At 38.7% G+C, this 12,449-nt stretch overlaps 1 protein-coding gene across 4 annotated transcripts in view; it reads right to left on the reverse strand.

The window, feature by feature from the left end:
• Positions 1 to 12,449, reverse strand: part of LOC124606742 (ankyrin repeat and BTB/POZ domain-containing protein 2) — a 651,374-nt gene that overhangs the window by 196,797 nt on the left and 442,128 nt on the right. For all 4 annotated transcript variants that reach the window (XM_047138777.1, XM_047138776.1, XM_047138775.1 and 1 more), the window contains 3 exons: positions 5,103 to 5,254; positions 457 to 544; positions 140 to 369 (listed from right to left, as the gene is read on the reverse strand). In XM_047138777.1, coding sequence (XP_046994733.1) covers positions 140 to 369; positions 457 to 544; positions 5,103 to 5,254 — 470 coding nt within the window. The remainder of the gene's footprint in view (positions 1 to 139; positions 370 to 456; positions 545 to 5,102; positions 5,255 to 12,449) is intronic.

A 12,449-nucleotide genomic window follows, 5' to 3' on the forward strand; every position in this document is an offset into this window, starting at 1 on the left:
AACCATCAAGAAACGATGTTCGAAATGGAAGACAGAAGACAATGGTTACAAAGATCGGACTTGGCCTTTAAAACATGACAGGACACTTATAATATGTATGTGCACTACATGATTAAAAGCACTGAACAATATCAGTTACCTGTTGTGTGAATCCACCCAAACAAATTCATCAGCACTGGTAACGTTAGTGTTTATTGTCTCAAGAGAAGAATGCCTCATCAGCCGACGTACTGCTGGCTCACTGGACTCACTGCCACTCAGACTGGAGTACGTAGATGTGGAATACCCAGTATTAGACGTGTGTGATCTCATTGTCAGCTGCTGGATAGCAAGTTTGATGTCTTCCAGCCCTGAGCCAGCCGGAACCAACTGTTATCAGAAATTTGTTTTTGCAGAGTATCTGATTTTGTGGCATGCTCCAAGTGAAAATGTGTAATTTTTATAAAGAAGAAATACCTTGGCTGGGGTAGCTCTGTGGCGACTTCGGTTATGGGTAGCTTTCCGATTTGTTCGTGACTGATTTGGCATCACACTAGCAGACAACCTATAACAAACACTTCATTAATTTCCATTTAACAAGTTCATTTAATTATACAGACATACTTGGAATAATATTAAAACACTGTAGCTATCAACCTCATCTCAAGTGCTTCCACTATTTTGGGCTTTAATGAAGCCACTATCATGCAATCATCTGTATGTAAATTGATGCTAAAACATGTTGTGTTAATTATCTGATAAAAGAAATATTTCCCTGGGAATACAATTTATCTGGAGAGAACATTTTAACATGAAGTTGATCTGTATCACTGTAGCACCATTTAAAAGAATAAGAGCTATGGGCTAAATGCAGATAGAAATTAACAAAACTGGAATAAGGTTAACAGCCATAGAAACAAAAGATGAATCTTGAGTATGCTTGACTGACCAAAAATTCCTCCATCAGAAACTAAAAGAAAAGAAAATATGAAACGAGGCTGGAGGATAGTTACATATATTGTGGAGGCAAGCAAACATTACTGGAACCTATGTCAGAGGAGTCACACGAGAGAACAGAAAATAAAATTAGAGTCTAAGAAGTGGAAGTACAGTTCCTGAGAACAAGGCTCAACAATAATATGAAATAAAAATTCTTCCTGCTGAGCAGTTAGCAATGATCTGAAAAAATGCAGATCTCTTTTAGGAACTTGTATATTTCTTTTTACCTTGAATCTGAATAACTCTTCTGTTTATTGTTCCTCTCTGACCCATTTTCCCCATTAATTCTTTTCAATAACCTCCAGTGGCAGTACTCCTTTGTTTCGTATTCTCATATCTAATCTGTACTTGCTCAAAAAATGTGTCACTGCAAACCTACTTTTTATAATTTGGATGAGGACAAGGGGAAGAGTTCTGCTCTTGGTTCTGGATATGTTTCACAACAATGTACATATCAAAACGAGCTGCAGAACAGTCTTTTAACACAGCTTTTTAATGTAGTTGTGTGTATTTTGTTCAGTTGTATAAACTGGAAAATAGTTTCACTACAGAACTTTATATTTTGGAAGGTTTAGTCCATTCATAAATTCATACAGAATTGGTGAAATAGCTGGTGCCACAGTTGTATGAGAAAGTAGAGTACGAATGAAGAATTAACTATTAGAAAGATTTAGACAAAGTGGGTGATGCATTTGTTGGATCCTGCCCAAAAGAAATGCAAAGATGAATTACACAATAATGGTTGCAACATTTTAAAAAGAACAAATGATTTCATATGCTGATTTGTCACTGTGGATGACACCACTTCATACCAATGGATGGGAGACAGTGGCCATGTGAGTGAGAGGAGGCAGTGTTTTCATAAAAGAATACAGAGTATTTTTTGAGAGGCAAAACTGATTCTTCTAATTAATTACCTTTTAGTGAGGTCTTCTGGACCAATTGGATGAAATAATAAGTGAACTGTTTTAGATAAACTGTACAAAAAAGTCCATGAGTATAGGTCTGGATTGCTAAAGAAAATAGAAAATCATCTTTCATCAGAATAACGCACCTGCCCACAAATGTGCTTTAACAGTGTAATGTTTTCATTTTTCATCAGAATAATGCACTTGCCCACAAGTTTACTTTAACAATGCATTGTTAAGAGATCTAAAATATGATTAAGTGGAATATCTGACCTAAATACCAGATTTTACACCTTCTAGCTTTGACATCTAAAGGAATTTATGGTTGGAAAATGTTTGGAGTCCACCAAAGAAGTTATCAGACTGTTGTGGATGCGAATTTTAAAGAACTTCAAAAGTCATACTTCAGGGATGGACATCACTAGCTGACAAAAAAGTTGGACAATGCACATTGAGTTTAAAGTGGGCTATGTATATAGTCTGTCCTCTAAGCAATTAACATAAAGTTTATATTTTCATAAAATTCTTCTGGCAGATCATATTATGTTGTAAAATGATGTAAATCCTATTCAGTCACTGTTGTTAATGGTTTTCATCAGTACATTTAATACTAGCAGGCAACACAACTTTAACTCCACTATACTGACACCATTTTCTTAGAGAGTACGTACATACAGTTTGGCATGTGATTGGATGTTAGAATTGGAGAAGAAGGGGTTGGGTTGACCAGCTTCATGACTGCAGTTTAAAATGTGAGTCTCCCCAAATTGTGCACTTTTACGACACTCAGTTCAGTGTTCTTCCGCTGTGAATTTATATTGGTCTCCGTGCTGTACAGAATGCTCATGCTTTTTTACCTGTGGTCTGATAGGCAGCATTGTCTTCCCAATGTAGTCTACACTCAAAACTCCCAGCATGTTCAGTGAACTGATGAAACCTTTGGTGATTTATCAGCAAGTCATTAATTTTGTTATTCGTCTGATAGTTTGATTTAATGTCCATCGAATGAAGAATTTTCCTCTTTGGTTAAGACTCCTTCCAGGTAATATACGAGGGCCGTTCAGAAAGTAACCTCCGGTTGATTTAAAAAAATACACCAAGTTAAATAAAAATATTTTAATATATACATCTTACAATTACATCTTTGCAGTATTTTTCTACATAGTCTCCATAGCGATTGAGGCACTTATCGTATCTCTTCACAAGCTTTGAAATTCCTTCTGCATAAAAATCACCCGCTTGTGCCTGGAGCCAGCCTGTGACCGCATCTTTGAGCTCTTCATCGTCATCAAACCGCTGTGACCCGAGCCATTTCTTCAAATGCATGAAGAGGTGATAATCACTTGGTGCCAGGTCTGGGCTGTAAGGTGGATGGTTGATAACGTCCCACTTGAAGGACTCAAGAAGGGCCGTTGTTCTGCGAGCAGAGTGAGGACGGGCGTTATCGTGCAAAAAAACGATACCGGAAGTCAGCATACCACGGCGTTTGTTCTGTATAGCCCGTCGTAACTTTTTTATTGTTTCACAGTACACGTCTTGATTAATGGTCGTACCACGTTCCATGAATTCAACCAACAACACCCCTTTGGCATCCCAAAACACCGTTGCCATCAGTTTTCTGGCAGAAAAATCTTGCGAGGCTTTTCTTGGTTTGGTAGGCGAATTTGAATGTGCCCACATCTTTGATTGTTCTTTTGTCTCAGGGTTCACGTACTTAATCCAGGTTTCGTCACCGGTCACGATTCTGTTTAACAATGGTTCTCCTTCGTCCTCATAACGTGACAGAAAGTCTAATGCAGAGGCCATTCTTTGAGTTTTGTGGTGGTCGGTAAGAATTTTGGGCACCCATCGTGCACAGAACTTACGGTAACCCAATCTTGCTGTCACTATCTCGTACAAGAGAGTCTTAGAAATCTGTGGAAAACCAGTAGACAACTCCGACATTGAGAAACGTCGATTTTCACGAACTTTTGCATCAACTGTCTGAACGAGTTCGTCAGTCACCAATGATGGTCTACCACTCCTCTCTTCATCATGAACGTTTTCTCGTCCACTTTTAAATAAACGTACCCATTCACGGACAACTCCTTCACTCATAACTCTTGGTCCGTACACGGCACAAAGCTCACGATGAATAGCTGCTGCAGAATATCCTTTGGCTGTAAAAAACCTTATGACGGCACGCACTTCACATTTGGCGGGGTTTTCTATTGCAGCACACATTTCAAACTGCCACAAAAACTAAACTAGCGCAGGTTCACTCGACCACGGCTTGATGCCGACTGACCTGTTGAGTGCGTGAACGCACAGATGGCGTCGCTACTCCCCCCACAACCTGCACTGTGACCAATCGGAGGTTACTTTCTGAACTGCCCTCGTACAAGGACACAGTGTGGTTATTCCACCTCATCTTCGTTGCTCTTGTTCTTTGTGGACATTACTTTCTTCGTAGTTTCTTAACTTAGTCTCTTAACTGTATGTTTTGGCTCTGAAATTGATTGGCAGCTTCTGTAATTCTAATTTTACAGTGTCAGTGCCTCACATTCAGTGAGCTCTCTTAGTACACGAAGTGGGTGGTGGTGGTACACAGGCAGCAGGTACAAAATTACATAGATTTAATATCTTCAATTCTTTGATGACACACACACACAAGCACACCATTATTGTTTTAATGAGTATCAACAGTATTTTGACAAGAGGGAACCTATTTAATAATAAATACAGCTGAAATAATTGAGCTTTTAGAATCCCTGGCTGGAGAAAACTTTATACAGCAAATGAGATAAGGTTACGAACAAACATAAAATATAGAAAAGTAAAGCCATCCAGAACCCTAAGTCAAGATAGACACACACAATATGTCACTACTTATGTGTACCTCAAGAACCTTTCTCAATCTGGAATTCTAAGTGTCTCTTCCTTACAATAATAATAAATCCATTCTTTCTCAGTCTTTTCCAGTTTCATCTCCTCCACAATTAAAATTCATTATTTTTTATTGAATGTCCACCAGCTATGCCCAGTTTCAGTGACTAATAAATGAGCATTCTTCTTCTGACTTACACATTCACTTCAGTTTTAATAACTATATTCCAAATGTAATTTATAAACTGATTATATCATCACGACATTCTGACTTACTTACATACCCGCAAAGAATAATAACCATCTTGAAAGAAAAGAGAGCTGTTGAAGTAATTCAGACAGCTGCCTCACCTCTCATCTTCTGGTACAGAGTTCAATGGTGACCTATAATGCTGATGACGTTCAGAAGATGGTGATGAACTCAGATGCCCATCCGACATGCTAGCATGCCCAGAACTTCGTGCACCATCATCAGATGAGCTCCCATTAGAATCTTGTCTCCGCTGTAAGAAAATACAGTTAATCCAAACAATGGGAAATCCAGAATGGAATAATGACAGTATTATGAAAAGGATAGTTGCTGCTCACCATATAGTGGAGATGCTGAGTTGTAGATAGGCACAAATAAAGAATGTCAAACAAAGCTTTTGACCAAACAGGCCTTCAGCAGAATAGAAAACACACACGCACACACACACACACACACACACACACACATGACCACGGCCATTTTGTTGTTTCTATCTGTGTCTCAGCATCTCCTCTATATGGTGAGTAGCAACTACCCTTTCATAATATTTTCAAATACAGTTAAATGTTCCATATATGTGTCTATGCAGAACAGTTGTTCATTCACTCATTCACTGCATTACATAAATCCAGTCATGAAGGAGGAATTTTTTTATTTATTTATAAACATATTCTGTACATCTTTTCATGCATGTGAGAAGCTCAGATGTGGAATGAGTCAAAAAATAAATAAATGTAAATCACACAGAACTTGTAATACAGGAAAGTGCAGTTAATTTACAGAGACAGTTTCACGGAAATAAAAATATAAAACTAGAACAAATACAAAATCAATGGGAAAAAAGATGTCTTTCAAGTATTGGCACATGCTGAGCAACAATACATGAACAAATAATGAAACTATATGCATAAACAGTGCATATGCCTTTGTAAAAAAATTTATGTAATGAATGGAAAGTTTTGAATGTTGTAGGAAAGTTTTGGTAGAAAGCAAATGCTTCTGGATTAAAAGGGACAACTCACTGAAAAGCAGAAGCATTGAGTCACAACAGGCACACACCAAAAGAAAGAAAACTTGCTACCTTCAAAGTAATCCTTTTTTGAGCTAGAGAGAAAAACACACACACACACACACACACACACACACACACACACACAGAAACATGCATGCACACACATGACCATCAACCTATGTGGTGCAGGCTGCATGAAGAGTGCCAGTCTTGCATTTTGGCACCTTATATGTCATATACCAACTTTCCTTCAAACACTGCACAGCTTTTTATGTCAGTATGATTACCAACCAGATGTCCACCAGGATAAACGGACACTACCAAACAAAGCTCACCACCCAGTGGCACAACATGCAGCTGAAGGCAGATTTGAACAAGTTACAAGCATGCAAAATGGAATTATTGCTATAAGCCTTGCAGAAGACTAGCAGAGATAAAATTAGGAATGAAGACATCAGAGGAGAGATGCAAGTGGCTCTGTCAATGTCTGAGAGACTGAGTACTGGATGGCTCAAGTGGTTTAGGCATGTGAAGAGGATGACGGATCATAACTTGCCCAAAACAAAACTCAGATAGAAATGTGCGGCAGAATGACCAATAGGATGACCCAAAACAACATAGCTGGATCAGATTAAGGAAGATCTGAAGACTAGAGGGGAAAACAGGATAACAATATCCAGACAAGAAGTACATCAAGATGGAGCAAAATGAATGTAAACAGTTCATAAACATACTACTTCACTTGCTGCAAGGATATGAAGATGATGATGAAGAGAAATGGAATACTGCACACCTTTCTGTAACTGGTTTAGATTTTTGAATTCACAATTGAGAGTAATCTTTCTTCTTCTGTTGAGGTTATTAGTTTCTCAGTACACCGGATTATCAGCCATGAAGTTCATAGTAGAATAAACATATTGGAAAGTGGTGGTATGTATCCCAAGTTTCTTAGAAGGACTGCAGTACATGGTTCTCAGAAAAACTGCATATACTTCAGACAATCTCTTTTCTTTTTGTAGAACAATCATTTTCTTTGATGTGGATGAATAAAGGAACTCCATTGCACATAACAGATTGGAAGTTGTTAAAGGAACTCCATTGCACATAACAGATTGGAAGTTGTTGTTGTTGTTGTTGTTGTGGTCTTCAGTCCTGAGACTGGTTTGATACAGCTCTCCATGCTACTCTATCCTGTGCAAGCTTCTTTATCTCCCAGTACCTACTGCAGCCTACATCCTTCTGAATCTGCTTAGTGTATTCATTTCTTGGTCTCCCTCTACAATTTTTACCCTCAACGTTGCCCTCCAGTACTAAATTGGTGATCCCTTGATGCCTCAGAACATGTCCTACCAACCGATCCCTTCTTCTAGTCGATTTGTGCCACAAACTCCTCTTCTCCCAAATTCTATTCAATACCTCCTCATTAGTTATGTGATCTACCCATCTAATCTCCAGCATTCTTCTGTAGCACCACATTTCGAAAGCTTCTATTCTCTTCTTGTCTAAACTATTTATCGCCCATGTTTCACTTCCATACATGGCTACACTCCATACAAATACTTTCAGAAACGACTTCCTGACACTTAAATCTATACTCAATGTTAACAAATTTCTCTTCTTCAGAAACACTTTCCTTTCCATTGCCAGTCTACATTTTATATCCCCTCTACTTCAACCATCATCAGTTATTTTGCTCCCCAAATAGCAAAACTCCTTTACTACTTTAAGTGTCTCATTTCCTAGTCTAATTCCCTCAGCATCACCTGACTTAATTTGACTACATTCCATTATCCTCGTTTTGCTTTTGTTGATGTTCATCTTATACCCTCCTTTCAAGACACTGTCCATTCCGTTCAACTGCTCTTGCAAGTCCTTTGCTGTCTCTGACAGAATTACAAAGTCATCGGTGAACCTCAAAGTTTTTATTTCTTCTCCATGGATTTTAATGCCTACTCCAAATTTTTCTTTTGTTTCCTTCACTACTTGCTCAATATACAGATTGAATAGCATCGGGGAGAGGCTACAGCCCTGTCTCACTCCCTTCCCAACCACAGCTTCCCTTTCATGTCCCTCGACTGTTATAACTGCCATCTGCTTTCTGTACAAATTGTAAATAGCCTTTCGCTCCCTGTATTTTACCCCTGCCACCTTTAGAATTTGAAAGAGACTTCCTTAATCTTTCTTCTAAGATAAGTTGTAGGGTCATTATTGCCTCACATGTTCAAACATTTCTACGGACTTCAAACTTATCTTCCCCAAGGTCGACTTCTACCAGTTTTTCCATTCATCTGTAAAGAATTCGTGTTAGTATTTTGCAACTGTGACTTATTAAACTGATAGTTCGGTTATTTTCACATCTGTCAGCGCCTGCTTTCTTTGGGACTGGAATTATTATATTATTCTTGAAGTCTGAGGAAATTTCGTCTGTCTCATACATCTGAGTCGTGCTTCGGTAGCTCAGTTGGTAGAACACTTGCCCACGAATGACAAAGGTCCCGAGTTCGAGTCTCAGTCCGGCACACAGTTTTAATCTGCCAGGAAGTTTCATATCAGCACACACTCTGCTGCAGAGTGAAAATCTCATTCTGGAAGCATCCCCCAGGCTGTGGCTAAGGCATGTCTCTGCAATATCCATTCTTTCAGGAGTGCTAGTTCTGTAAGGTCTGCAGGAGAGCTTCTGTTAAGTTTGGAATATAGGAGATGAGGTACTGGCAGGAGTAAAGCTGTGAGGACGGGGCGTGAGTCATGCTTGGGTAGCTCAGTTGGTAGAGCACTTGCCCGCAAAAGGCAAAGGTCCCAAGTTCGAGTCTTGGTCCGGCACACAGTTTTAATCTGCCAGGATGATTTTACATTGTTTGTAAGTCAGAGTAGCTATTGCGTGAGTAGTTGCAGTAATGTGCATGCGTGTGTTCTTATTGCTGCTACACTTTGTCTGTCCCACAATCTCTTACCAAAAAAGGAAGATGTTAAAAAATCACTCTGACTTGGTCTTTAGATAAAAATAGGTGCATTACATGAATAGTGTTGTAATCAGGCATTTTATTCAAACTTACTAGTTGTGTCTGCACAATTAATATTAACATGCCAGTATTTGATGCTGACTGAAGATAAATAAAGTGGTGAGACTGTTCCATGTAATTATTGGTTTTCTGAACTTAATTAATCATTATATTAAGCCCCTTTCTGATAACTGAGATGACTTGTGTGGTATGGTATTACATGCTAGCTCATGGTCAAGTGTAATAGAGCCTGCATCTTTGGAGTTAGTTTCATTTGTTTTCTGCTACTAACAAATAAAGAAGCTTGATGCTAATCAGTATCTGCATGGCTCTGCATGCATTTTGATATTTGCCCTGCCCCTAAGTGCAATAAGATCTGCTCACATCAATAATAATAACAATAACCAACATTTCTGTCATAGAAATTAATTAAATTTTGAGACAGATGTAGTTCAGATTGTCATCTGTTTGTGTGAGACGTAGTTTAGTACGTATATTTAGACCAAATAGCGAAAATTACAAATAAATATAAAGGAATTAAAAATCCATTACTGCAGTGTGGCATACATTATTTGTCATGTATCTGTAAGATACTTTCACAGCAGGTAGCCCAACAACACAGATATCAGTGCAACTACCAAAAGCTTAATATCAGGTGAGCAAAGTTACAAGTTCTGAACGTAATTTGTTGGAATCATTCTATAGATTTGTTGAATGTTTGTTATATACCACAATGCTAATATCAGCAGTGAAGACTGTGAACTTACATATTCTCTATGATGAGAGCAAATCATTTATATGATCAAAAGTATCAGGATATCCCTATGTAACACAGATTTGACCATTAGATGTCACGAGAGGTGGATTCGCCAGAATAACAGAAGACAGTCAGTAGAGAAGCAGTAACAGCACAATAGGTCACTCAGAAGAGTTCAGTGACTTTGAAAATGTACTAGTCATTGAAGGTCACTTAAATAATAAATCCATTCTAAGGCTGCCCAAGTTGACTGTAGGGATGCAATTTTGAAATAAAAATGTGAAGGAACAATCAGAACCTGGCAGTCCTCGTGTTCTGATGGACAGATACCATCAAGCAGTGTGAAGGGTTGTTATAAAAAATTTCTTGAAAATAATGGAAGGAATCAGTTATGAGTTATAAAGTACTACCAGCAGTCCAGACAGTGCAACGATGAAGCATAGTGAGTTAAAAAGAATGGGATACAATGGTTGAGCTGCACCTCTTAAGCCACATTTTTCTGTAGTAAACGCTAAGCGAGGGTAGAGGAAGTGTAAAGAGTAATGCCACTCGTCAGTGGATGCCTGGAAATAAGTTACCTGAAATGATGAATCATGCTATATCTTGTGACAATCTGATGGAAGGCTTTGCATTTGGCGAATGCCTGGAAAATGTTACTTGCCTACAGAGAAGTATGGAGGAGGTGGTGTTATGGCATGGGCATGTTTTTTATGGTTGAGGTGTGGACCCCTTACAGTACTGAAGAAAATGCTAAACATGGAAGTTTGTGAGCACATTTCACAGCTTTGAGTACTGGGTACAGCAAAGGGACAGTTCGGAGATGACGATCGTTTGAATCAATCAGCATGACACTGCACCCTGTCATAAAGACATATTCATGTAGCAGTGGTTGGTGGACAATACTATTCTTGAAATTGACAGGCCTGTCCAGATGCCTGGCCTGGATCCAACAGAACACCATCGGAATAAGTGTGAAAGTCAACTTCGCTCCAGACCCCTTCATCCAGCATCTCCAACTTCTCTGACATTGGCTCTTGAGCAAAAAGGGCTGTCATTCCTCCACATTTCATTGGAAGTGTCCCCACGAGAGTTCAAGCTATCATAATGGTAAAAAGGTGGATACATCCCATTTTAATGGCCACTAATAGGTGCCTGCATAGTTTCGATCAGATAGTATGTACGAGAAGCAGCAGTGGAACAAGGAAGGACAGATCCCTGAAGAACTTCAAAGAGTATAGTGCCTCACTTGGACTCTATCCCCTCACCTGCTTTGCTGACTTCATCCAAAGCTACCTTCCCCTTCTTGTCTTATATGTAATGTTTTAGCCAATTTCCCACTGCTCCTCTAACGCCGTAGTGACGTACTTCATTGAGAAGTCTTTTGTGAGACACACAGTCAAAAGCCTTAGAAAGTTACAAAATACAAATAAGAAAGAGAAAGTTGTACATTGTCTCAAAAAAATCAGATGACCCTAACATTTTAAACAGCTATAAAAAATACTCTAAATTATCGAACAAAGTCGTTCAGAAATCAAAAAGTATGTATCTGTGCTTAAAAATTAATAACTCCACTAATAAAATCAAAACTATATGGGAAGTGATACGAAATGAGACTGGTGCAAATTACCCCAACAAGACCCAAAATATTGCTCTTAACAATGAAGGTAAGTTAGTTCAAAATCAAGATATTGTAGCTAAAATCTTTAATGAGCACTTTTTAACTGTTGTGGAGAAAACAGCATTCAAAGGCTCTTCAGAGAAGGCAATAAAAACTCTGAAAGAACTTTTCCCTAACTCTATAGACATGATATGTATGGCCCCCATAACTGTGCAAGAAGTAAGAAAAACCATAGTTTCTCTGAAAAGTAAAAATTCATTGGGTGTAGACAATATTTCCAGCAAACTGATAAAAGCCAGCTGTAATCAACTCTCTAAAAGTTCTAGCTCATATATTCAATGCCTCTCTAAATCAAGGTATCTTCCCTGACAGAATGAAGTATGTTACTGTGAAGCCCCTCTACAAAAAAGGTGATCCCACAGATGTTTCCAACTATCGTCCCATCTCTCTTGTAACAGCATTTTCTAAAGTCTTTGAAAAATTAAAATACATCAGGATTGTCAATCACCTTGAAAAAAAAAAAATGGTTCAAATGGCTCTGAGCACTATGGGACTCAACTGCTGTGGTCGTAAGTCCCCTAGAACTGAGTACTACTTAAACCTAACTAACCTAAGGACATCACACACACCCATGCCCGAGGCAGGATTCGAACCTGCGGCCGTAGCGGTCGTGCGGTTCCAGACTGTAGCGCCTTTAACCGCTCGGCCACTCCGGCCGGCAATCACCTTGAAAAATTTGCACCAATTAGTAAACAACAATTTGGTTTCAGATCAGGTATATCTACAACCAAAGCAATTTACGCACTTACAAATAACGTTTTAGAATGTCTTGACAAGAAAAAATTACCCGTTGGCATATACTGTGACCTGACTAAGGCTTTCGACTGCATTGATCACAGAATACTTTTAGGCAAAGCAGCCCAATAAGGAATCCATGGACAAATGGGTAACTGGCTCAGATCATATCTATAAGACAGACAACAAAAAATAGTATTAGGCATTAACAGTCTATAAGTAGGAGAGGTAGAGTCTGACTGGGGAACAGTACATCATGGAGTTCCA

This window comes from Schistocerca americana, chromosome 3 (assembly GCF_021461395.2).
Source record: "Schistocerca americana isolate TAMUIC-IGC-003095 chromosome 3, iqSchAmer2.1, whole genome shotgun sequence".
NCBI lineage: Eukaryota > Metazoa > Arthropoda > Insecta > Orthoptera > Acrididae > Schistocerca > Schistocerca americana.